This window comes from Acartia tonsa, chromosome 14 (genome assembly GCF_053477335.1).
Source record: "Acartia tonsa isolate MP-2025a chromosome 14, ASM5347733v1, whole genome shotgun sequence".
NCBI classification, from domain to species: domain Eukaryota; kingdom Metazoa; phylum Arthropoda; class Copepoda; order Calanoida; family Acartiidae; genus Acartia; species Acartia tonsa.
This window is the reverse complement of record NC_137273.1, coordinates 3,872,884-3,899,671: the sequence shown is the minus strand read 5'-3', so window position 1 is coordinate 3,899,671 and position 26,788 is coordinate 3,872,884. Positions and strand designations below refer to the sequence as shown.

The 26,788-nt window shown below is 31.4% G+C and overlaps 2 protein-coding genes across 3 annotated transcripts; both read right to left on the bottom strand.

The window, feature by feature from the left end:
- Positions 1-124: 124 nt before the first annotated feature.
- Positions 125-13,589, bottom strand: LOC145306572 (transmembrane protein 130-like). 2 transcript variants are annotated; one of them, XR_013875067.1, is made up of 17 exons: positions 13,467-13,589; positions 12,824-12,908; positions 11,822-11,900; positions 11,278-11,334; positions 10,676-10,767; positions 10,066-10,152; positions 9,307-9,424; positions 7,852-7,971; positions 7,191-7,298; positions 6,689-6,748; positions 6,267-6,325; positions 5,582-5,681; positions 4,965-5,016; positions 3,769-3,863; positions 3,273-3,354; positions 581-2,910; positions 125-476 (listed from the first exon to the last, which is right to left on the bottom strand). XR_013875067.1 is itself a non-coding variant. In XM_080148758.1 (16 exons), the coding sequence occupies exons 1-16, from the start codon at positions 13,516-13,518 to the stop codon at positions 2,792-2,794; spliced, it is 1,365 nt and encodes a 454-aa protein (XP_080004884.1). In that variant the 5' UTR covers positions 13,519-13,589; the 3' UTR covers positions 125-2,791. The 2 variants fall into 2 exon arrangements, 1 of the variants encoding a protein (XP_080004884.1); XM_080148758.1 differs by having other exon boundaries at positions 125-2,910.
- On the bottom strand, positions 13,576-19,273 carry Elp4 (Elongator complex protein 4). Its single transcript, XM_080148759.1, has 12 exons — positions 19,193-19,273; positions 18,709-18,805; positions 18,234-18,325; positions 18,021-18,061; positions 17,725-17,767; positions 17,112-17,228; positions 16,547-16,618; positions 15,968-16,084; positions 15,444-15,553; positions 14,990-15,110; positions 14,386-14,484; positions 13,576-14,091 (listed from the first exon to the last, which is right to left on the bottom strand). Exons 1-12 carry the CDS (start codon positions 19,262-19,264, stop codon positions 13,957-13,959), a joined length of 1,116 nt encoding a protein of 371 aa, XP_080004885.1. The 5' UTR covers positions 19,265-19,273; the 3' UTR covers positions 13,576-13,956.
- Positions 19,274-26,788: the final 7,515 nt, after the last annotated feature.

The window sequence follows — 26,788 nt, the reverse complement described above, 5'->3', positions numbered from 1 at the left end:
AAGGGACTATACCTATTTATCTTCCATTAATCTATGCCCCTGCTATTTAATACAACCTTAGGGTAAATGAATAAGATAAAATCAAGTATTTATTAAAATAAAAATAAATTTATGAAAGTGATCTGAATATCAATACTTTTCTACTCTCAAAATACTAAAACTTTCTGTGGATTAATTATGTTCATTTATGTATTCTATTAGTGTAAATTAAATCAGGGCTACATAAATAGGCAAATAAAATAGTTATCAAAATATTTAGGAAAAGAGCCAGGGTGTAAATTTTCCAAAATGTATATTTTTACCTATTTTAAAAATTTAAATTAGAGAAAGAAATAGAGGGTAAGAAATTTATCTTGGTTGGAAAATTCATCCCTAATCAAACTGTGAGAATTGGATGCAAGCCTAATCTAATTTCTATTGGCCTATTCATGTATTCCTGATCATTTAAAATCCAGTCTTGTTTGGACATTCTCTTACTGTAACATCAAAAATAAATTTTCCACTAAAACTACCAGAAAAAAATCCAAATTAAATTTTTTATCTGTCAGTTGTTTCAATAGAAAATTCATTTTTAATGTACTTTTTCAGTATGGCTTGGCTTAGAAATATCCGCTGGTTCCCAGCCATACTGAAAAATCATGTATAGCATCGTATTACACACAATTTTCCATAAATAATAAAATAAAAATCATAAAATTAATACCAGTTTTGTTACCCCAGACCTTCGGTTCCTTGGGGATGAAAACTGGTTTTAATCTTAAAATTTTTTTCATACTAATATCCGTGGAAAGCTGTTTAAATACGTTGCGATAAAGAACTATCAATAACTTATTTAATATTTACATTATCTACTATTTTATTTTATTAATAAAAAAGCACTGTTTATTATTGTCTTAATTTAAATGCTTTTAATTCATAATTGATGAATATAAATGGTGCTATCGTAAATATGAAATTATAATGGCAAAAAAGACTGAACATTATTTTATTGAAGTACAGTACAAAAAAAAAATTCCCAATAAAAAAAAAAAATAATTTTGATTAGGTATAATTGAAATAACTATAATAAAATTTAGCTTTACATAAAATAAGATTAACTAAATGTATCATTAATATTCTTATTCTTAAAATTAATATCTTTGGTAATACAAACTAATATTCACTAAAAAAACCATGCAAATATATCTAGGTTGTATAAAATAATTCGAAATTTTAAAAGGGGGAAGGGGGTACTTTGAAAATAGTAAATAGTCCAACAGTTTTTAGTCTAGATTTCAAAACAAATCGTCCCCCTTGTTAGGAAATCCTCCCGCCAAATCCTAAAATTTTCCTATCCCTTAAAATAATTTTAAGAAGAAATGATAAATGCGACCTTCCTTACTTACTTTTAATTAAATTTTTTTTAATAAATTGAAATCTGAAAAATAATAATGGAAGCTAATAGGTATGAGATGTGAATTCAAACGCATATAGATGAGGCTACATATTACATTATTTTGGTCTAAAGCATACTTGGTTTATTGTTATATTTGATAGCTAAATTCTAAGCCCTTCATAGAAAAATTGAAACAAAAGCCGAATCAAGTGCAGTTCACTGTAAAATGCTCCTTGCATTGATTATCTATGAACTTTACCTACCTACAATGCTAAAAAATTCGCGTATAAGACTAATTTTACGCGAGTTTTCTTCAGTTCCTTATCTTTCCTGTGCATCATTGGATCTTGGTCATCCCAGATTATTTATGGGCCTTCTTAAGCCGCTTATAAAGATGCGTGGGTATAACATGTACGTTCAGCCGTTTGGCAGTCTTTGTTTAATGTTTATGGTTTTTTTTGAATTAATCGATACAAGGAACATTTTATTGTAAAATGCACCAGATTCTATAAGCCTAACCTAATATATTGTAAATATTTACACTTTAAAGCAGAAATTTGTTTCATTCTCTGCAAATTGAGAAAAATGTACCAGAAGCTTTTAAACAATAACTTGGTAAGGTACTAAAGATTGATGTAAAACTCGGGTTTTTAAACATTTATAAATACTTAAGAAAGCATTTAAGGATTTTTTAAATGTACAAAACATCGGTATCTCTATATTAATGCTATCCAGGGTTCGGCAGCCGCGCCTCAGTCGCGCATAAGCCTCAGTTTTAAACCTGCTTGTGAGCAGAAAAAGAAATTTCAGAAAAAAGGATTTTCTGCTAAAGAGCAGTTTTATACATCCAGCTGAATTTTATAGTAATAAAATAACGATTTTACTGAGGCATTCATGCAGCTTACGCGCGGCTGCCGATCCCCGATGCTATCTCCCTTAATTAAAAAGCCAAATTAATATACCATTTCATATGTACCTAATGTTTAACAAATTTAGAGTTTTTTTTGGGTTGAACTTAAAAATAGTTGTAATAACACTTTCTGAACCTCATATTTTAATATATGAGGTCTGAACCTTATATATCAAAATTAACCCCATAATTATTTGGTTTAAAAAAAAAATATTTTACAATCATTGAGGGGAGGGGTATGCATTGGAGTACTCTCGAAATTTAAACATCAAACACACTTAAAAATACCCTGCAAATTTATTTAACATCGGAAATTTATTATTTTATATTTCTGCAACTATTTTAAGTGTATTTCTTGGATTACAAGATCCTTGCAAAAATCCCCTTAACTTATTTGTGTACTATATGATTAAAAATGATAAGATATAATAGAAATTAAAATAATATGTTCATGACTCCTCTAGGATGAAAATATGTTGTTGGTCCGAAGCTGCTACTGACGTGCCTCACGTGATGCTGCCGTACCCAATGCCTGCAGCACCTCCGCCAGGAATCTGGACAGACCTCCGGCCAGACACGGAGCTACCCTCACTCTCGGAGTCGTCGCCACTTGTAAATGCCACCACTAAAACAATTTTTTATATGTTAGCAAAGCATCTATCAATACCTATGGTCATTTATAAAATTATTACAGAAACACCCCTTATTTAAAAAAAATTAGGTGGGAGGGAGTAGTTTTTTTCGTTAGTTTATTTGTTACTTCATTGTAGGTTAAGTTAAGTTTCCTTGGGCACTGGGTAACCACGCAGGGTTAGAATCCCCTTCAGATGTTAGGCATAAGAAAAAAATACACATACCTTTTCAATATATTTCAAAAATAAAGGGGGGGGGGGGGGGGTTGCACCAATTTATCAGTCTGATGCAGTTGCATACGATTTTTAACTGATTGGGTACTAAAATAATTTAAAGTCAGCATAAATCTCTTACCAAATGATTCTCTAAGTCTCTCCCAGAATGTTTTGTATTGAAGTTCTTCTTCTTCTGCTGCGTTGAAGTCAAAATCTGCCACCTATAAAAGTATGTTTGTGTTATAATGGATGTAGAATTTACATTTATATTATGAGTTATGACAATGGAAAAATTGAATCAATTTTATTTAGCTTGCTAGGTAACATGGAACTCAATTATTCTAAGTAACATTTTTATGTCAGGCAGTTGAAACAGAACTAAAGTATATGAATTTCAAAATAAAATTTTACTGGAAGCAGAGAGAAAGTTAGTTGTTAACTTGTTACAATGAATGTATAAGAATGTTTACAACTACCTGGCTTAAGTGAAGGGGACTTTTTTAGTCTGCTAGCATATTGCTTTCTGCTCTTTTTGCGGATTGGCTGACATTCAAAGACCCAATTAAAAGTTAGCACAGGGTCCCAACACATTTAACCTCTGCCCCATCTAGACTTTTACTTTAATATTTTCTTACCTCAACGGCTAGATTGCTTCTAAAGTTTGCATAGACGCCAATACCAGAAAATATCAGGATAATACCAGCTATGGCTGCCGTCACAGGAATTATCACTGAAAAAAACACTAAATTTTTAACCAAAGACAGTTCGGCTGAAAAATTTTAATTCATAAAAAGATTCAAATCATTTTATAGTTAAATATCTGTCTGTCTGTCAGTCCGCAAACGCCATGGGGGAAAAGTGATTTTCTCGGATAGACAGCACATTTTTTTAGTTAAACTCATCTAATATACAACTTACTTGTTCCGTCAGTCTGTCGGTCACGCTTAAAACGACGCATGTAAGTTATTAATAATAATATGAAGATTTTGTGATTTTCTATTGTAATCTTCTCTCTTTCTTTTCTTCCCTCTTTAAGATGAACACTGAAAATTAGCTCTGTAACTCCATAATTTTGACCGTTTGTCCATCCTCTATGACTTTTGTGCTTACTATGAGGTTTGAGAGATTGAATGCTACATGTAGAACTAGAAAGTTCTTAAAATGAAATTAAAATTTGGAGTGGATACAAAACGGCGATTTTCAAAATGGCGAAATCACAAAACGGCGACTGTTACAAAACGGCGAAATTACAAAACGGCGATTTTTAAAATGGCGAAATCACAAAACGGCGACTGTTACAAAATGGCGAAATTACAAAACAGCGAATTTTACAAAACGGCGAAATTACAAAACGGTGATTGTTACAAAAATATAGATAATTAGGTATGTATTTTTTAAAATTTATTAATTCAAACAAAAAGAAAACAAATAAATTATACCTACATTGAATCTAAGAGCAATTTATGACTTAAAAACCAAAAAAAGTTAATTTTAAACAATGTCCTTCATGTTTTTCTGGCTTATAACTCTGGAGGACGATTTTAACATTTCCAGCCTCTCTGTCCTCCTGCCCTTTAGGATTGGTGGCACGACTTCCGACGACTTCTTGAATTTAGCCGTTATTTTGAAAGATTTTCTTTTAAAATTTGGAACATTTTTTTATTTTTGATTTTTTTAGTAGGTCCTATTTAGGTACCTATAGTATATTATTTTTTGCCGTTTTGTAACATTCACTGTTTTGTACCATTCGCCATTTTGTGATTTCGCTGTTTTGTAACATTCTCCGTTTTGAAAATCGCCGTTTTGTATCCACTCCTAAAATGTAACTTACCAATATGCAAAGGCATTCTCTTAGCCACTTCATAGATTGTTACTGATACAACCTGAAAAAAAATATTTTGTGTAATATTATTATTTTATAGGTTTAAATATCTTTATCTATAAATCTATCCTATAATATAAAGTAGTAAGGTGTTTTTGTCTGTTCTCCTTTACAGTGTAGCTTCTCATAGGTCCTATGAAGTTTTTTTAGGTATTTTGGGGAGGGGTAACATCCCCCACCCCCAATTTTATTTAACTATGACAAGAAAATTATAGTATATGCATGATTATAATTCATTATCCATCTAAAATCTACCTAGTCATCTAATATATCTACAATCTAGCTAGCTACCTATTGCTGGATATCTTGATAACTAATCACCTGAATATGATGAGAGACATCATTGCTAACAATGACAAGAAGTGGCAATAAGTATAATCATAACTATACTATATTTTCCATACCTACTTAAGTACCTAGTATTTCTATTCTATAATCTAGCTTCGTACCTACCTATTTGATATCCAGGTAATTAAATACCTGAATATTATAAGAAGATTATATATTTCTGCATTTTTTTAGTTTACCTAGGTACCTACTAAATTTCTAAGAAGGTATCTAAATACCTGAATATGATGAGAAACATCATTGCTAACAATGACAAGGAGATTATATGTATCTGCATTTTTGTAATATCTCATTATTGGGAAGCTGCACTCATTTGGACTAAATAAAAAAAGTTGATAATCATTTTTAAAATGTGTGTAGCGAAGGATCTCGCTAACTGCTGGTTAGATATAGTTCTCCTTTACAATGAAGATTTTTATAGGTCAACAAGTTGTTTATTACTATTTTGGGTGAGGGTACCTTCACCCTCCCATTGAATGAATAAATTTTTTTTTGAAATCCATACAAACAAAACTTCTTTAAATATTAAATAAAAATGTCCAATGCCTAGGTACCTAAACATGAACTAACTGTCTTATATCCAATAAATATAATATTATAATAAGCTTTTAATTTTTATGCTGCGTTATATCTGAATAATTGTCCTTTTAGGTTAAACATATTTGGTAATTCTAACATTAGAGTAAAAGAAGAGAGGGAGAAGGGGTTAAGTAACTGTTTGACCCCATGGACCCTGTGCCGACTTTCAATTAGTCTTTGAATATCAGCCCATAGCGTCATAAATATTAACACAGCCAAGTCGTTACAAATGAAAAGAAAGCAATTTGCTAGCAGACGAAGTGTCATCATGACTGGATCCAGGTAGTTGTCTGGGTTAAACATCAATAATCAATTGTAACTAACCTTGTAGTTATATCTGCATCATCACAAGTCTCATTACCAGTCATATTATAACCTTTCTCCTAAATAGTAATATTATGTTAAAATCGACATAGGAATCTTCATAAAAAAATCCAGCTGTTCTTTAATCTTTAATAGAAGCTTACTGAGACAGAAAAAAAATTTAATGTTTTTTTTTTGGGGGGGGGGGTTAGTCGACCCCAATCAAAAATTTTGATTTTAAAAAGAATTTTTTGGAGCGGGGTAGGTTGCGGTTATCCCACCCCCAAGAAAATAGCTTAAAACCATCACAAGACCAGTAGGGGGGGTATTTCCTAAACAGTAGAGCCCAATCGGTTCAGTGATTAATGAGATTTTAGGCTTCAGAAGGATGGAGAGACAGACATCGTTTACTTTGTATTATAGATAATGTGAATAAAACTTACCACACGATACCAGCAGAATCCCCAAGGGCCTGTTCCCGTACAATCCAAATCAAGATTTATCTAAAGAAAAAGAATAATATGCAGGGATATAAAGGGATAGGACAAAGGAATAAATTGATGAACATCCCTAATGATTATACACATAATTAACCCTTCTGTAGATGAAAATTAATGGTTAACACGTTAAGCCACTCAACTTAATGAACCAACCAATCAAATTCGATAAAAGTGCCAAAAGTGTTAAAGCCAACAAATAAAAAACATTATTATAAATCTTGGGGGAATAATATAACAACTATCCAAATGTCCCCTCCCTGACAAGGATGACAACATCCAAATAAGCAAAGCTAAACAAATCACGCAGTAGGACAAATATTATAAATATAAAGTTATAGTGCTTTCAAATCGAAGAACAATTCTTGAAAATTACAGTTACTATGCTTTTGAAGGTATACCTAATTTTCACAGGAATCACAAGGCAAGGTTTGAAATAATAACTTACCAGCTGTCCTCTCTTTAACGTTTTCTCTCCCGTGATTGAAACATTGCTTATGGGTGCTTTGGATATGACATCCTTTTGAAACAAGCCCATCTTTACTCCAATCTGACGCTGAAAATAAACAAGAATAGTTTTTCTGTAAATTTCCTCTCTTTAAACTTTTCTTATAGCAACTTGTCTCTTCATGTACCTATGGAAGAAACATTCATATAGAATAGCCGGAAATTAAAATAGAAATAGCCGAGATATACCTACCAAATATAATATATCTAGGTAACCTACTAATTTAAGTAACGATTTGAAGGTGTTTTTTATTACCTACTTAAAGATTGAAAATCCAATGAAAAGTGCTAAAATAAGTAATTTTGAACACAGACAGATAAACAAAAATATATTATAAGATATATTATATTACATTGCTATCAAAATGTAATGTCTTATTTATTATTTTGTTTTCGTGTTATATGCATATCAATGTTTTGTAAAAAAAAATCTGAAATAAGCAATACATAAACGTCCAGGGTCTAGGGTAAAGGAGTCTTTTTCCCCCTTAAAAATTTGTAAAAATTCATCCAATTACCCCCCTTCTCAAATCTTTATGACCTCTCAGTTTACCCCCCTCAAAATAAAAAGCTTGAACTTCCCGGGACATTAAAATCCTTACCATTTTGAGGTGATCATTATCAGCAGGATCCAGGTTTCTGTTGGTTGCATTGTAGTCCGCCATTACGGTGGCAATCACGTGGTGGGGACCAGGTGTTGTGAACGTGTAGTTAAAAGTTGCCTAAAAATCAATAAAAGTAAATATCTTTCCAGTATGGCTTCAAACAGGATAATATCCGCTTGGTTAGATCCGGTTCTCATCCATATTGAAGTTCGCCATGACAGTAGCTATCACGTGGTGCGGACCAGGTGTTGTGAACGTGTAGTTAAAAGTTGCCTAAAAATCAATAAAAGTAAATATCTTTCCAGTATGGCTTCAAACAGGATAATATCCGCTTGGTTAGATCCGGTTCTCATCCATATTGAAGTTCGCCATGACAGTAGCTATCACGTGGTGAGGACCAGGTGTTTTGAACGTGTAGATAAAAGTTGCCTAAAGAAAATTAAAGTATCATTTCAGTATGGCTTAGAAACCGATTAATATCCGGTATTTAGAACCGGTTCTCATCCATATTAAAATCCGCTATGACGGTGGCAATCACGTGGTGGGGACCAGGTGTTGTGAACGTGTAGTTAAAAGTTGCCTACAAAAATGAAAGTGTTATTCCAGAATGGCTTCAAAATCGATTAATATCCGGTGTATTAGAACCGGTTCTCATCCATATTAAAGTCCGCCATTACGGTGGCAATCACGTGGTGGGGACCAGGTGTTGTGAACGTGTAGTTAAAAGTTGCCTACAAAAATGAAAGTGTTATTCCAGAATGGCTTCAAAATCGATTAATATCCGGTGTATTAGAACCGGTTCTCATCCATATTAAAGTCCGCCATTACGGTGGCAATCACGTGGTGGGGACCAGGTGTTGTGAACGTGTAGTTAAAAGTTGCCTAAAAATCAATAAAAGTAAATATCTTTCCAGTATGGCTTCAAACAGGATAATATCCGCTTGGTTAGAAGTAGAACCGGTTCTCATCCATATTGAAGTCCGCCACAACAGTGGCTATCACGTGATGTAGTGAACGTGTAGTTAAAAGTTGCCTAAAAATCAATTAAAGTAAACAATTTTCCAGTAGGTATTGCTTTAAAACCTATTAAAAACCGGAAAATTTTTATTCACTTAACTTCTATCTACCTACCGATGTACCTATTTAGTTAGATTTTTTATGAGTTAATGTTAATTCAAACATCGAATCATTTTGTCAGCCGATCTTCTTGTAAAATGTTATATTTTTAACTCGTTTTAAAGTTTGAATTTTACTATAATTATCGGTAATGATGTAATCTATTTTAATAGTCCAAGATGAAGACGGTATATCTATGCATGGTGAACTCGACTTTAAAAACCTACCTAATACCTAACGCTTATTTTTTTTATAAAGAACACAATAATAATTTTCATATTATATAAAAGAGAAAAATTACTGATTAAGTTAAAACTACTCTATAATTGTACTTACATCGTTAGTTTGTCCATAGTTAATCTCATCAATGACCCACCAGTAGCGGATCTTCAGAGCTTTCTTCAAGAACTGGCTGGGATCATGGAAATCTATGGAAATCTCGGCTGTATTTACACTAAATATAAAATACAGGTTTAGATTGCTGAAAAAAAGTTTTCATAAAATACAATGCATTTCAAATAGCAAAAAGCTGACAGCTACTTCATATTTAGTTGTTTATTAAAGTATGAAAGACGAAACTTTTTATTTTGGGACCAATGTTTAAGAGGTCTATATGACCAATTCAACATTTTTAATTGGTGGAAACGATAAAAAAAAAATACGCCATTATAATGGAAAATATAAAAAATAAACATTAAACAGACGATTTTCTGAAAATAACAAACTTAATAAAACATTTTAATACTTTATCAGACAAAAAATATTAGATTAGGAACATTGAATCTTATTTTCCATGTGATGCAATACAACATAATATAAAGTAACTAAGTATGAATTTATTATTGCTTGGATCTTACACCAGATTATCATGTCCTGTCATGAAGTCAAAGTTGTTGCTGGCTAAAATAACGATATCCCCTGTCCAACCACCCTCTTTACCCATCTCCTTCCCTTTCTACTGGATGAATGAACTTACCAATAAGAGATATCCATGTTAGCAACCTAAATTTACGACCATTTTTCCCCTGTCGTAATATCTATGTATATTCTATATCTATTAAAACAACCCTGTCAAAAAAAGAGAATATTTAATACCTGTCAACCACACTCTCTCCCAACATATTTTCTGTATGAGACCCATTCTGTTTCACTGAGATTCGTCCAATTAGGGTTCTACTTATACTATAAACAAAATTTGTTAGTAAATTCAAATATTTATTTTAGGGTTAGATTATAAGATTAATTCCAGTTTTGTTGGCCTCGAGGATCCTAGGCAAGGCCCGGGCCAACAATAAAGTGATTAATTTCATGATTTTTAATTTATAATTTGCAGAGGGGGGGGGGCGAATATGACACTTTTAGTAACCACACCAAAAGAAAATCAACAAAAGAAACTTACAGCACTGGAATTTTGGCATGGCAGTTGCTTTAATGATACTGTAAAGTAACAACGGCAGAACCTACGATCCCACCAAAAAACCTCCGTTTCTGAATAGGATTTGGAGCAATCACAAAGAGCATTAATATTTAGGTAGGTATTTGAATGAAGTTTTCGTTATTTTGCACATATGCATAAAAGAGAATCTTTCTTTTTCTCTAAATGGCATCTGCTCTACAACTCACTATGCCAGTTAGCTATTCATTACTTTTCCTGCTTTACTACTTATAGATTTTGTCATCCTAGTGTTAATCAAAAATTACTTACTTGAATTTAATAGAAGCACTGACTACATGCTCCCAATAATAAAATATTTGTTTGTAAATAGAAAGCTTCATTGTATAATGATACTCGTCATACTAAATAAAATAAGATATATTAAAATACACAGACAAACGTGATTATCTTAATAAACAATTGCTTTTGTCCCCAGCTCTTAGGCTTTAATTCACCCATAGACGTCCAAGGGGAGGCGGGTTAACCTCTCTCAATTCTTTAATACCCCTTATTTTATCTTGATGTCTGATGGGGGGAGTGGTGTTTTTATTTTCTAATGTCATTTACTAATGCTAGGCTTTTCCTGAAAATTGTATAGCTATAAGTTCAGCCTTTTAGGAGTCCTAAAATGACATAAATACGTACTACTTGGTACCTCAGTCTACACTAAAGGCGACGCTCCTAAATGCCTCTAGGGGACGGGGAGTCGTACCTTCCCCACTTTTAATTTATAAACCTTTCAAAGGCCTATGCAAAGCTAAATTGTAAAGAATTATATCTCTTGGTGATATCCTTCGTTACACACAAACAAGACAGACATACACACATACATAACTCATGTTACTTTAGTATAGAGGATGAATAAAACTTACCATAGAAGAAGGAAATATGACTGTAAAGTTTTGAACAGATTCTCGTCCCTCAACATCCTAAAATAAAAATATTAAATAGATTTGTGGTCTATAGCAATTTATTTGATCTCTGGCTTCTAAGGAGGCATGTGTAAAAAAAAGCAACAATAGCAGGATGCACTGGGCTATAAACAGACACAAATCATTCCAATTAACTGTTAGAATTTTCAGACAAATTTTCCTTAGGATGTTGACTACATAACCTTCCATTAGTGTACATATTCACCCAGGTTTGTAGAGGTTACTGTGATTAATAAAACCCACTTCCTCGGGTAGGTGTCGGGTTCGAGTCTGATCCAAACTGTTTCTTACTAGAGACGTCAAAAATGTGACCTTCTGCTTTTTTGTCCACCCCGTGACATAAACAGTAAAAAAAAAGAGGGAATGCCTTTTTCAATAAATAGTTGGTTAAATCTTCCATGTTTGTTTAAACAATCGATGCATGAGGAACCTTTATGGATACTTTAAGAAGCATTGCACTTGACAAAAATTGAAAAAAACTTACTGTTTGGTTAGAATGATCTGGGCTAGCATCATCAGTCCATCTCCATCTGTATATTTCATCTTTTTCTGCTCCAAATAGCCTTAATAATAATAGACTAATTACAATGTAGCTGCGCTGCTATCAAAATTACAAGGTATAAAAAACTACCTATACTTAATATAAAATCAATACTTTCCCCCCAAAGTGCCTATCGAGCACATAAATCTCCCTTATTCTTTAAAGGGATAGTTTCACGAAATGCATTTGAACTTAATTTAGTGAACCGCATATTTTATCCTGGTTAAATGGTTAAACTACATTTATATGGCATATATTTGAAAAAATTTCAATTTTCTACCATGTAGTTTTTAAAATATCAAGACTTGAAAATCGTCTTTTTAAATTGCATATATCACAAAAAGACAATTTTCAGGTCTTGATATTTTAATAACTACGTGGTAGAAAATTGAATTCATTTCAAATATATGCTATTTAAATGTAGTTTACCCCATTAACTAAGAAAAAATATGCGGTTCACTAAATTAAGTTCAAATGCATTTCGTGAAACTACCCCTTTACCAAAAATACAAAAAGGGGTAGTGTTCTTTTTATACCTAGCCCCTCTAGGTCCTATACTTTCGGTACACTAACCCTTCGGGGCAAAACTGTACCCAATTTAACCTAGCCTGACCAAAGGTAAATCACAAAAAAAATCTGACTGGCCATTTACATAACTGTGAACGTACAAAAGACTAGATTTTTTTCTAAATGTTTTATTCACAAAAACTTGAAACAGACTTGAAGAAACATTTTTATCGCACTTCATTAGAGACTATTATTACAAAAACTTAACTCCTTAAAAAGTAAAAAAATATGCTTAGGTAGGTATCATTAAACTCGAATTTTTCTTTACCTTCCAGTGAATATAATAGGAGCATCATGGACTGCAGGACCATCACATGTTAATAAGAGTTCCTCAGGTACAAACACTATGAAACAATGGCTACACACACACACACTTACCTTCCAGTGAATATAATAGGAGCATCCAGGACTGCAGGACCATCACATGTTAATTTTAGTTCCTCATTACCAGATGAAAACAGACCTAAAATATCATTATAATATAGTATAATGTGATAACTGATAATAGAACAAATCCTGCATTTCATGTGGGAATTGAAACTGTGATTTATATAACTATCAAATATCCACCTAAGTGAGGATATTCAGTAGAGAAGAAAGGCCGATTTTAATTTCATTCTTGATTAGATAAAAAATTCCATAGTAGGTACCTATAAAGATTTTTCCTAAAAGGAGTGTTCAATGGGTTCCATGGTTAGCGCGAACTTAACGGACCAACAAAAAGGCATATTATTAACATAAATTAAGTTTGAGGATTCAGGAATGACTGTTTGGATCCAATCATTCAGTTGAACTTTAATAGGATACATGCAATTCTCAGGCCACGATAAAGTAACAAAGAATAAGCTTAGTTAAAAATACGGGCTTCACATCTAATGTTTAATTATCCTCCAGATTTCAGGAAGGGAAGTTAAGCCGATACCAAAAACATTCCTTTTTATGCTATAGCTGTATCTCATCCCCTTATACATAATTAAACTATAGGCTATACAACAAAGGAAAAAATTAAAACTACGCCTACCTAAGACATTGCTGTTTGCAATTAGCCAGCTAGAAATAATAATCCGATTCATTCTCCCAGCTTCTTTGTACTAGCACATGCATATATTACATCTCATATAAACATTATCTTTCTGAAAATTAATAAAATAATAGGTAATATAGGTAACAAGTTAACAACCCCATTTTTTCAATACATAAATATAATTTATAAGAAGTAAATTGTTACACAATTTTGGATAAAGTTTAATTATGGTTGAAGGAAGGTTTTATGCTATTAGTGGGGAAGGGTATACAAAAACATCACTTATTCACAGCCATTATTTGTATTACTAATTTCAATGCAAAGAGGAATATTTCATCCAAAAATACTTTTTAGGTAGCCTTTAATTTAAGAAGGCATGTAAATCTATAATATTTTACCACAGAAAAAATTTTTTTAGATGAAAAATTCTTCTAATTTTTCCATATTTTTGGAAACTTCTAAAAAGTTAGGTAGCAATCGCATAAAATTAGAAATCAATATTTTTCTTGAGCTTAGGATCCTTTTGGTCCCTGCTGGCAGTAACAGAAAGGTCGGGTGGAAGGTGGAATCTTTCTATCTCGAACTTGGTCCTCCGGGACTTGAACACCAGCTCGTTGTCGTCCTAATAACATTGTTCTGTGTTACAAAGTAGTAGTAGTATGTGTGTTTATCCGTTTGTTTAGTAAAATTTCAGAAATCTGCCATTTTCATGAAATCTTTGATCAAGTTATACCTAGGCTACTTCTTCTGTAGATTAAAATTATTAGTTAAAAAAATTGGACTCTGCTAGTTTGAAACAAACCAATTTAGATTTATAAAAGAACCCAAAGTCTTAAAAGCAACAAATGATAAAGAGTTTTAATAAAACTTTAGGTAGGTACTATTGTTATTTGACTTCTCCCTCCCTGAAAATTACCTTTATTAAATGTAGAGGAGGAGTGAGAACGCCAAGACTTGCTATTCTACCAACTTTAATTATTCCATGATAGTCTTTGTAAACTGGACTAACATTTTCCTGGAAAAAAAAGTATAGGTAAATAATAAATATACCAGTGATATGACGATGGCTAATTTATTCAATTTATATTACTTGCCTAATTGTCTTAAAAAGAAAATTTGTGTACAAAAATTACAACAATTGGCGCCCAACAATTTTGCTAAAATAAACATTATCATAATAAAGTAATGATTTGAATCAAAATATTTAACATTAAGTTAGCTCAGTCAGCCTTTATCTTTGAAATAAATTGAAAATATTGGGGGATGGGGGGAAAGAAGGGTATTTTCTTCGTTTGTTTTAATATTACTTACCATAGGTCAGGTTAGTTTAGGTTATATACCACTGGGTAGCCACGCAGGGGTAAGGCACAGGAAGAAAATTATAAGGATGGGGTTTAAGTGCTTGACGAGAAGGGAAAGCACCAGTAAAACTCAAAATATACAGAGCACCAAGAATTTTCAAAACTTTAATTTTATTTAGGTAGGTACCTATTTGAAATAATAAAAAATAAATTAATTACTTGTGAATCAAAAGCAGTAAGGTTTATGAGAAAATCAGCGATGCTTCTTAATTTTGGTGCTAACTGTTCGTCTTGATGTAGGGTCGATGGTATCGTCACTATACCCACACCCATACAATTTCTAATTTAGAATATAAATAAATCAGTAGCGCAGCAGTAGAAATAAAATAAACAATAAGCACAATAAATAGAGATCAAGAAGTATTTGTATTGAATTAATTCATGTGATAGATAAGGCCTTCTCCTATATCAGAAAGATAAGTATTAAGTGTATGAATATGTTCAGGAAGATCTCGTAAATGGCTAGGTCGATACTTCACAGTTTTTAGGAAAGCATACAAAAGGTTCCCAAAGAGATAGGTATAAGCTTCAGAAAAATACCTAGATAAATAAACTTTGATTTAATAATTCCTAATTTATAATTTTCATAAGAAATTATTAGGTAGGTACCTACCTTAGAAGAGCTCTTAAACCGAGTATAAAAGTCAAAACTTGAGTGGGTTCCTCGCCCCAGAGAATATCTCCCAGAGATAGGACACCAACCCTAACCAAACTTTTCTTCATCTAAACAAAAAATTAGTTTTAGAAACGAAAATAAACTTTTTTCTAAAAACCTAAACAAATTTTTGACGTTTTCATTAGGTAGATAGGTTAGGTTGATTAGGGTTAGAAAAGCTCACAGATAATGCAGAAAAAATATATGTAGCAGGGTAAGATCTCCCAGAAGAGGCTAAAATTATTTTTTTTTGTCATCAATGATATAAAAAAATTAGAGAAGGGGACTTTTTTTCGTTTGTATAAAAATAGGCTTGAATAAATCAAATATCTGTATAATATAATTAACATATTAAAATACAAACAAAATGTGAATTTTACATATTTATCAAACATTACAGGCTTACAGCTTGTTTCGAGCATGTTTGCACTCTTAAGATGTAAATGTAGAAGGATCTTTACACATAAAAAATAATTTCTAACCTGTGTCCCAGGAGAAATAAGAAACTCCTTGTTCTTAACATATTCGTGGATTTTCTCCAGTAATTTGGTACATTTATTTTCATCACAGCTGGATATATCACAAATCTCAATGTCTCTCTAAAATAAAATAAATTAATTTTTTCTTTCAATTTTTAAGCCAAGGGATCTTCTTGACAAATAAGACAATGGACGAAACTGATATACACCACAAATAATAAAGTAAGATTGTCCCTTTGATAGGTTTAACTTAAATGTTGAAAAGTTTAGACAATAGGTACTAGTTTAACAAACCAATCAAGATTTAACAAAAAGTACCTACCCAAAGTTTGATCTAAAGAATCTGAGGACAGTACCCAATGTTTATAGAACATTGGGTACTCGAATAATTTACAGCCCAATTTCCCCTCCAAAATCAAGCAAGCAAATAGGAGTATTAAAAACATAAAAAAAAACTTTGCTTTTAATATTGAAGAAACAGAATATTATTGATAACCAAAGTATGAACCTTACAATATAGAGAAGTTTCACTTTCAATGAGTTACCTACTCATTTTGATAATAAATAAAGTATATGATATACCTGACTTAAAACATCTTTACTTATTGAAATATTCAAGTTAAACGTTCTACCCGAGTTTGCCCCAAGATCACTAAAATTATAATTTATTCCAATGATGATACCTATGTCTATTTTTGTTTGCTGAAGCTGAAAAAGTGTAAATGTCAAACATTTTTTTAAGTGTAGGTAACTGTATAGCTTGCTTGACGCCATTAAATATCCTAGACATCCTAGAAGGCTAATAGCCTAATTATTGTGAATTAAAATAAGACACCTGCCATAATAAGGGCGAGGTATTTTACTGAATTGATAATATAATATTAGGACGTGAAGCTCTTACCAAAAAATATCCATTACATTCTTCGATTGAATATCAATTTACAATTACAATTTATAAAAACACCATACCTAACCATTACAAAAACAACAACGACATTCGGTGTTAGTACCTTAAGTCTTAAAAAATTCCAAAAATAAGAAAAGTTGCGTTAGTTCTACTACCCAATTAATTTTCGGTTCATTGACTAACCCTAGCCTATACAAATCCCTTTTAAGAATAACTATTATAACATTGGATTAATTTCCTTGCTTCGTAGGCTTTATTTTGGTATCTCCAGGCAATATTGAGTTGTTCACTGGCTTCAGCTTGACTCTGATCCTGGCCAGGTATGGATTTATTTTCTTTCCGACTTTTGTCCTTCTCCTGAATGAAAATATTTTCATAAAAAATGATAATATTTGTCAGGAATCTATCTAAAGAGATAAGACAATTGTTGAAAATTTATGTAATTAACCAATAATATTCACTTTCGTCCTCAATGTCAAAGTCATAGAATAAGAAAACGTTGTTTTAAAACTTTGGGGCCTAGTGTAATAAACAGCCTATTGTCCCCTCGCTCTCTCTAAATATTTGTAGAATAGATATATCATAATCCAAGTGTATCTAGGACACTTAATAGATTTCTAATAACAAGTAGGTATTGAGAGACCCTAATGAAATATCATATGCAAGTATTGATAGTGCTTTTTTTTGTTCAATATTTTTTCTAACGAGCAATTTCCAATCAATCGAGATTATTATCTAAATATAACTAGGAAAATATAAGATAATATTTTTTTTATATTTTAGAAAACTTTGTAAAGTTATTCCTATACGCTGGACAAGTTAGGTAGGTATACAAGATAATTTTTGAACTTACCTCAACACTTGGAAGATTTTGAATTATTGGCTGTGGGTTCTGGTTAAACAAACATATTATTTCAACTTTTCATTTATCAATATGACTAAAATTAAGAAGTTTTTTTATATAAAAAAAAAACACACAAACAAACCCACACACCGACAATTTTTTTGGGTACCCCAAGGCCATAGAAATTGGAAAAAAAAGTACTGAAAAAATGTAAAATCTAGGTAATGTATATAACATTAAACATAGGTACTAGGTATGTAATCTTAATTTAAGTTGTTTGTTATTGAAATATACTATGTTCCTGGGATAGTGTTGAAAAACATGAAGAATGATTGCTGTAAACTCCCTAAAAAAATATATAAATTTATTCGAATATTTATTAGGTTTAAAAATGATATATTTTAAAATATGTACTTATAAATTTCATTCTTATTCTAATCTAATTCAAAAAAATCATTTTAGTAATCTTAGGTAACTTTGTACGAATTAGGTTTATAATTCTAATTGTATTTTCTTACCTCAGATACAAAATATTTCATTAGTAGCTTAGCATACGACCCAGCATAATCTTCTTCTATTAACATCAATGTACCTATAGGCATTCCTCCACCTAGGAATAGCAGTTATTTTAGACAATATATTGTAAGGGAGATTATTTTTTTTGGATCAACTGCAGTTCATGGTAAAATATTCCTGGTAACGAATATTTCCAAAAATCTATGAATTTTAAAGGCTGCTAGCTGTCAAACGGCTGAACGTTCAGATCATAGCCGCACACCGTTTTAAGCGACATAAGAATGCCTACAAATAATCTGGAATAGCCATAAATCAATAATGCACAATTATCTCGAAGTGCAGAGAAATGCGCGAAAAAGTCATATTTTACGCGTTTTTTCTTAAGTGAAGCTTTCCCTGTGCATCATTGGATCTTGGCTATTCCAGATTATATGTATGGCATAAACATAGGATAATATATCTTTTAATAATACAAACCTATTAAATAATCTAGTTGTGGTACACCAGTAGAAGTAAGAATATGATGTGTATATGAAGATTTATAACATCCTGATATGGACTCCATAGGATTAGACTGAAAAATTAAAATTTTAATATTTAAAATTAAAATATATATAATATAATATAATATAATATAAAAATAAGTAATCGGGCATTAAAGGGCAATTACTAAGCTCGTTTAATAATTCATCTCGATTAGAAATATACATATATACAGTTTAATAAAACACTATAAAGTTGTAATAGTCTCTTTTAATTTTATCAAAATAAATAATTCTATCAAGTAAACTAAGGCTGTTAAATTAGTCTTTACCTGCAAAAGATTTTAAAGAATGCTTTATTTACAATTAAAAGTTCATAATAATCTAATAAACCTTTAAGAAACAAAAGTTCTTAAAATTAAATCATTTATTTCCATTTTGTCTATATTTTTCATTTCTATTTATCAAAAAAAAACTACCTTTCGCTGAAAACTCGAACCTGCCTTCATTTTTAATCTAAAAAATAAATTAAAATAACATACTAATGTCATAAAATAATAAAAGAAAAATAAATTTTAAGAAAAATGCAAATTTCATTATTCATATTATGAAAGAGCCTCGAAAAAAAAACCTAGTGCGCAATTGTATACAATGAATGCCGCTGAGGATTGTATTATTTTTTAAATGTCGTCCTACTTGAATCTTTTTTTCCATTTGGAATAAGGTTTTTATAATCAATATTTATACAATTTAGGTGTTAAAAAGCGAAAGAACCATCAAATAGCATTGAAAGTTTAAATACGTAATTCTGCAAATGCACAACATCTTTATTTAAGTAGTTTTTATATAAATAGATTTTTTTAAACATTAATCTACAAATTTTATATTTGTGGTTATTGATTGAACTTTAAAGTTCATGAATTAATTCTGATTAAAAAAAACTTTTGACAGATAGATAGGACCATCGAAGGTTGATAAAGAGTAGATGTAACTGATCCAAATATATTCCTACTTTAGAGCTGTGTTTTTTTTGGGAAATTGCTGGTCCGAATTAATTGTTCTTATCAGGAAATCTTTATAAATATCTTGGGATAGTTTTAGGCTATTTTTCTGACATCTTTCGCCCTCATCTAGAGGCTGGGTGCGAAGCAACTAGCTATAGATAAACAAGCATATTTTTTAAAAGGGGTTACAGTTTTTTATACTTCAAAAGCATCTGCATAGCATTTTTGCAAATAATCCGAAAATTTTTCTATTTAAGCTAAAAAAAATGCTTTTCTTATGTTTCACATAATTTTAATTATTATGAAATCGATTGAAACTCATTAATTTATTTAATAATTTATTTTCCCCAACACTAAAAGGAACAAAATTGTCTCACGTTAGATAACTCCTCCTTTATTTTCTAATCCTTTTTACAGTGCAAAATAAGTTGATATTTTAAAGAATTTTAAAATTTTCAAAAATTCTTATTATCAAACTGAAAATAGACATAAACCTGCCCATGACCATTCTAAGATTTCTAGAATACACGAAAAAAAAACAATATAAAACATTTATAGTTAAATCCATGGTTACAGACATAGAGCAGGCTTTTATTGTTAAAAAAAGGTTTACTGGTTATATTAAGGTAATATTAGTGATCGAAGCTTAAAATCCGCTTTACATCCGCTCGTCGTCGGGGAAGGTGTTGGTTCGAATCTCATCTTAACTACATTATTAAGACGTTGAAAATAGTTTCTACTGATGCTAAAATATCAGATGCACTACTTTGAAAACATGCTTAACTTATTAGCATGCATAGTTCTGACTTCCAGACAAAGGTCATGCAATCAAAGAGTTAATTGTGTGTTGGGTGTTACTTAATACAACGCGATTTTGGACAGAAAAGGATTTATAGATTAATAGGTTTCTCTTAGTTATCCTTGGTTGTTGGCCTAACATTTAAGTGTCATTGACAGCAGCGTTTTCCATTTGAATTAATTCACAGGGTTAAGCCAATATTATTTCTGCTAATAAAACAAACTATTACTTCCACATTTCTCCTTTTTTTATCCACTGTACTTCCGTTCCCATAATACAATTACATGAAATATATGTATACACGCCTATTTTTGGCGGTTTCCAAATTTTATGTAATATAGCAGTAATTGTATCCAAACAATACTAAAGTTCTACAGTTATAATAGAGTAATAAGTAAGGATGAAATCCGCTAATATAAAACAAACCACGCCCTTTAATAAGTTAGCACGCCCCCAGGATATTACTTACAGAATTTATGATACTGCTGCGACTCCGCCCATTTCTTTTCTTATTCTATTGTGTAAAATGTGATACATAAAATAACAACAAATCATAATAAGGATCGCATATCCTTTTATTTAAAGTTCTATGTTTTTTTTATTTGTCCGTTGAAATTTCGTTAACCACTGAACCGATTGAGTTTTCCATTCAGGGAAGCTTTACGCAGCTCCCGGGATGGTTTTAGGATATTCTATTTCTAGATTGAATTTTTTGTGGTTTAAGGCTCTTGTAAGATGTATTTACCCATTTCTCTTTAATAAAAGTACAGTAATGAGAAAAGGAGCAATTTAGGTTTTGCAATTTTGCAATTTTGCCATTTCACCTATATTCATATTCTTATTATTATATTATAGGGTAAGTTGATAATTATATTTTAGTCTTAATATTTAGAGAATAACTTCTCCAAAACTGTAACTGTTCTTTTATATATGTATTGTATAAGTAGTAAGGGGTTTTTGTCTGAAGCTTAAGATCTCAATTACTACAGAACCGATTGGGTTCTCTATTTTAGGTAAGCTTAATGTAGGTTCTATTATGGGTTTAGGCTTTTTATTTTCAGATTTAAGTCTTGGGATGGTTTCAAGCTATTTTCTAATCCCTTCCATGCTGAACCCCAAGCGTAGTCGCTAGTGAAACTTTAAGGTATCTTGCATTTTTTTCTTTTCTATTGTAGAATCTCTTACAATAACCTTTTCTGTTATTAATCTGTAAAATAATAAAAATCACGAAACCTTTATATTTTTTCATAATTTTTCTAAAAGAATAAATAAGCAGCAATATGTAAAAATAATCCCATATTGTTCCCCTATCATTTATTGAGCTCTAAAGTCCCTATATTACTGAACTATCACACAACTATAATGGAATAATATAGGTAGAAAACTGCTGTGTTATTATAGGATATTTTGTGGCTTTAGACACCATAATCATTTTCTCTCACGCTTAGATTAAATCTTAGAATATATACTATATCATTTATATCAGGATCAGGACATTTCGGATTTTCATATTAAATAGTAAGAGAAGGGAAGAGAGCGAGAGAGAGAGAGAGAGAGAGAGAGAGAGAGAGAGAGAGAGAGAGAATGAGAGAAAAACAGAGAGAGAGAGAAAGGGAGATAGGGAATGCAATATAGTGAGGATTTTTGATAAGAATTTATTTATGGACTCGACATTAAAAAAGTCGAATCCAATAAGAAATTCATTATCGTGTTTTTTTTCTTTTGCGAAAACCCTTGCTTTTAAAGTTTAAAGGAATATATACATGGAAGAAAAGTTAGTTGTTTCTTTTTTTCGTAAAATAGAAAAAAAATTATCCTAAAATATTTACATTTATTTGTATAAAACATACATATTTATGACTATGTATTATAAATATTAGGTAATGGATATATTATTATTTGGATCTTACACCAGAACTTTTCATTTTCTCTAATAAAGTGAAACACATAGCGGGATAGAATAATGATCACCCCCTCCACCCCCTTAACCCCATACCCTCCTATCCAACTGGATTAACGAACTTACCAATAAACGAGTTCCATGTTAGCAAGATAAATTGACAACAATTTTCCCCTGTCATAATATCCACGTATATTGTGCATCCATTTATTAGATATACGCTGTATATACCCAATATATATTTATCAATATTAACGTCATATCAATGTCATATCAGTGCTAAGCTCAGAGAGAATATGTAGGAAAGGAGAGGACATTGGACTTTAAATTACACTGGTATACAAAGTGTTCTTATCTTATTCCTTGGCTAAAAAAAAAACTGAAATTTAATTGGTTGGTTTTTGTTAGTGTCCAAACTTTTCAACAAATAGCTTTATTTGTCATAATTGGAGATGTATAATAATTTATCAATCATTGTCCTATCCCTGATGTCAAGGACAATTATGTCCATGAGTAGCTAAACAAATCAAACAGTCGGACAATCAAGCTTCCCTGAATAACTTAATCCAATATAATATCTAATCAATATAGAAATCTCCGAGAAAAATTACATTTTAAAGTATCATTCTCATATACCTAAATTTGCAATCAAAGCTATCCTCTTCGAACGGACTTACCCTAATATAAAGAAGTTTTATCATCAGAGATTTTATGAGTTCTGACCAAGCTAATGGCATAGTTACTTACAGAGATCTTAAGGGATTTGACAATGGACTTAATATACATTCCAATAATAGTATTACAAATAGAAATAAAATTAGGCATTCTGTTGGTTAAAAATTTTGGACTCTACCTATTAGTTTGAACCAACCAATACAGGAATAATAAATATACTTACAGCCAATAAATGAGACAACAGACTTTTAAAAACTTTGGGTAACAGCATAATTTACAGTCCAATGTCCCCGCCCTCCCTGTATAGTTGGATTGCAATTTGTTAACATTTCTTGTGATAAAGAAATTATGCTATCCCAGATTTTTAAAAAATCGGTTAGCGCGTTTTTAAAAAAGATATTTTGGTGGGTGGTTTTTTCCGAGGTTACAATGTAGTATCTCATAGGTCATACAGAGGTTAATAAAGGATCAAAAGAAAAATCGCCCCTAGAACAAAATCCCACCCCCCCCCCCCCCAACAAAAAAAAATCTTTTACTTTTTCATTTGAAAACTTAAGTCGAAACTTGAAGGGTTACCTTCCTCCATCCCCTATCTCAAGTGCCTCTAGAGACTTCTAGGGGCATATCCATTAATAGTGTACCATTAATAGCGTTGAAAAAGATTTACTCACAACCCTACAATGAAAACTTTTAAACAGATCGACCTCTGTCTTTTGTGAACTAGCTGGCTAATATAAAAATGAAGTCACCCTAACAGATATTATCAATGTATTTGGAATGCTCCTATTGTAAAGATTTGGATTTGATTAGGTTAACTCAGTTAGTTAACAATTCTGATGTTCACACTCTACATTTACTAAAATATTACTGATTGATTTTTAATTTTTTCGCCACAAAAGCAAAAATGTACTAAAATTTTATGCTCTGACCTTGCACATCCTTTTTAAAAGCTTAGCTTTCTATAATTAAGGTCGGTCCGTCCATACGTTTCTAGCTTTTTTCGTTAATTTAGGCATGTTAGAATTTCTGGATATTGTCATCCTTGTTTTACAATGAGTTCGTAACATACTTAAAGTAAAGCTTTGTCATCATACGATTGGACTGACCGATATTAACACTTGTAGAGTGTCACTCTTTAAAACATAATATTCATTCAAAGTCTTATTAAAATGGGTTGCAAAATTGCTTAAATTAAGGCTACTTATTTTTCAAGACTTGATTCTAGAGATGCTATGCTCATGACATTATTATACCTTGTTGTTCCAGAAAGCATTTATCCAAAAATCAGATGAATAAGTTGATTATATCATACAAAAAGTTATTGTTTTATTGTTAAAAAGTTAAAAATCAACATATTTAAAATGGACTTACGGACTTTTTGGTAATGATTGTACTATCGCTACGCTTTTTAAATCTATAGGATAATTATAACATGCCTAAATTAACAATAAGAGCTATCCTTATTATAGGTAAGTTACGCTTTAAAAATATCATATGTCTTTGAAAATATGATGCATGCATTTTTGAGTAAAGTAACTTGAAGTAATCTTAATTGATTATAAAAATTCTACAAGTTGCAATTTTGGAAAATTGACCGATAAAATTTAGACCAATTTGTACCGAGCATTGAATATGTCCATTAAAACCTCTCAAACATAAAATTTTGGTGAGTCACATCTTTTTTTAGGAAAAGGGCCATTGATGATTTCTATCTATGTATTTTTTACTCCAAATTGGCCCTTTCAATTAACCCTTACAGATCGGGCCCCTATTCCCACCTTAATAGATCGGGGGGGGGGGGGTCATATTGACCCCCCCCTCTATCTCGGCTCCTGTTACAGTTAGAGACATAAAATTTTTTTCTGGTGGTTCATGTGTATTTTTAGAGAAAATTACTTTTTCTAGTCATAGCGGCCAGACCGCTCCTTAGCCGCTTTTTAGCGGCCAGCCGCTAAATATTAAAACAGCTGTAGAGCGGCCAATTTTGCAGCTAGGATGACCAAATTTTTGGACGAACTTTTATTTTTCATAACAAAAAAATTACTTTTTCAGATCATCGCCAAAAAACGGCAAATAACGGAAACCGCCATTTTCGGCGGTTACGGCGGTAAAACGGCGGTTGGCGGCGCCAATTAATATTTTTATCTGTTTACTGTTGCTCAAAAAAAAATTTAGGCCTCTAGCTTTAATAGAAGCCACGATATTCATGATATATGTCTGTAGTAAAAGCCGGACAAAAATCGGTCATAAAGTCGGCCAGGGAGCGGTCAAACGGTCATAACACCACTTTTCTCAGAAGGTCATTGATATCTAAGTATTCACCAAAAAAAATTTTAGGTTTCTACCTTATAAACAAAAGTCATAATGTAGAAATTAAGATTTATTTAGATTTTTTTTCTAAATTTGGTTCCACCTAACCGACTTTGACCGGACGCCAAGACCGCCACAGACCAGATATCCTTATAAGATCAACTCTTGCCGACGTATAATTACTAAACTTAAAAAGTCATGAAGTCACAACTCTCTATCTTACCTACAAAAAAAATGACATTGAAAAAACAGAGGGGGGGGTCAATATGACCCCCCCCCCCCCGATCTGTAAGGGTTAAGCTTAATTAAGTCAAAAGAAAGGCTCAATGTTTCTTCTTGCTGGAAACAAAAGTATTAAAATAATACTTTAGGGCATATCATTATTGTAATAATTATTTTAAGTCAACCTACTAGTTGATTGGAAGACTTTTTCTTGAAGTCTTGAGTTTGCTAGGTAATGTATTGGAACCCAGTAAAAGTGTCTGACTGATTATGACGTAAAAAAATTAGCCAATGAGAGGCCAGTATACACTGTAATTGACCAATGGTAAAATTTATAGTGGCCTCTCATTGGCTATTTTTTTTACGTCATAATCAGAGTAAGACACTTTTACTAGGTTCAATGTATTGTAGCTTTTTAAGTGCAAAGGAATTCCCTGTATCATACTATTTCATGCCATATGATTGACAAAGCAACAGTAGAAGATCTTTGAGTATCTAATACGACGTGTTCTGGTTCAGACTTGAAGCAATAATCTCATTACCATTTATGCAAGAGTTTCATCTATTATCTATTACCAAATTCGACCTACACATGGTCTAATATCTTGGCATGTAAGATAGAATAATTACTCGCATAACAAGAAATAACAACATACTAACAACATTCTATTACTTTGTTACTAACATAATCGAGCAAATGTTCTGTGGCCATAAAAAAACGTTGAAAATGTTACAAATAACGAAACCTTCATCAAATGTATTTATATTTTAACCGAACAATTTTGTAGATTTTTAAAACATTTTTAAAGAAAATTTTAAGGTGACCCCTAAAATGGTGGGTCCACGTATTACGTGCATGACAAATATCTCGAGTTTTTTCCGTCTTAATTTCTTACGACTTTTATACAGTTTTGTATTGTGGGAGGCGTAGTTAGACAAATTAGTTGGGGGGGGAAAGTACAAAGTTTATACTGAGTTAACACTTTAAGGACAATAGGGATGAAAAGTAGAAAATGTTATTTATGAAAAAAAAAATTATATTTGAATGTTGTATATTAAAAAATGTATATCATAAATTAATTTTGAAATGGTATATAGAAAAGTAAAATCTTTAAAGGTTTAAATATAGATGTAACAAACAATATGATTCAAACGGCAGATTTAA

Excerpts from the sequence above, each read along its gene's own strand:
- Elp4 (XM_080148759.1), bottom strand. The coding sequence starts at position 19,264 with ATGACATTAGTATGTTATTTTAATTTATTTTTTAGATTAAAAATGAAG. Across the intron at positions 18,326-18,708 it reads ACAACTAGATTATTTAATAG|GTGGAGGAATGCCTATAGGT; the intron begins GTTTGTATTATT and ends TGCTATTCCTAG. Across the intron at positions 15,554-15,967 it reads TTATTTCTCCTGGGACACAG|ATGAAGAAAAGTTTGGTTAG; the intron begins GTTAGAAATTAT and ends TTTTTTGTTTAG.
- LOC145306572 (XM_080148758.1), bottom strand. The coding sequence starts at position 13,518 with ATGAATCGGATTATTATTTCTAGCTGGCTAATTGCAAACAGCAATGTC. Across the intron at positions 10,768-11,277 it reads TCATATTTCCTTCTTCTATG|TATGACGAGTATCATTATAC; the intron begins GTAAGTTTTATT and ends TATTTTATTTAG. Across the intron at positions 6,326-6,688 it reads GATTCTGCTGGTATCGTGTG|GAGAAAGGTTATAATATGAC; the intron begins GTAAGTTTTATT and ends ATTACTATTTAG.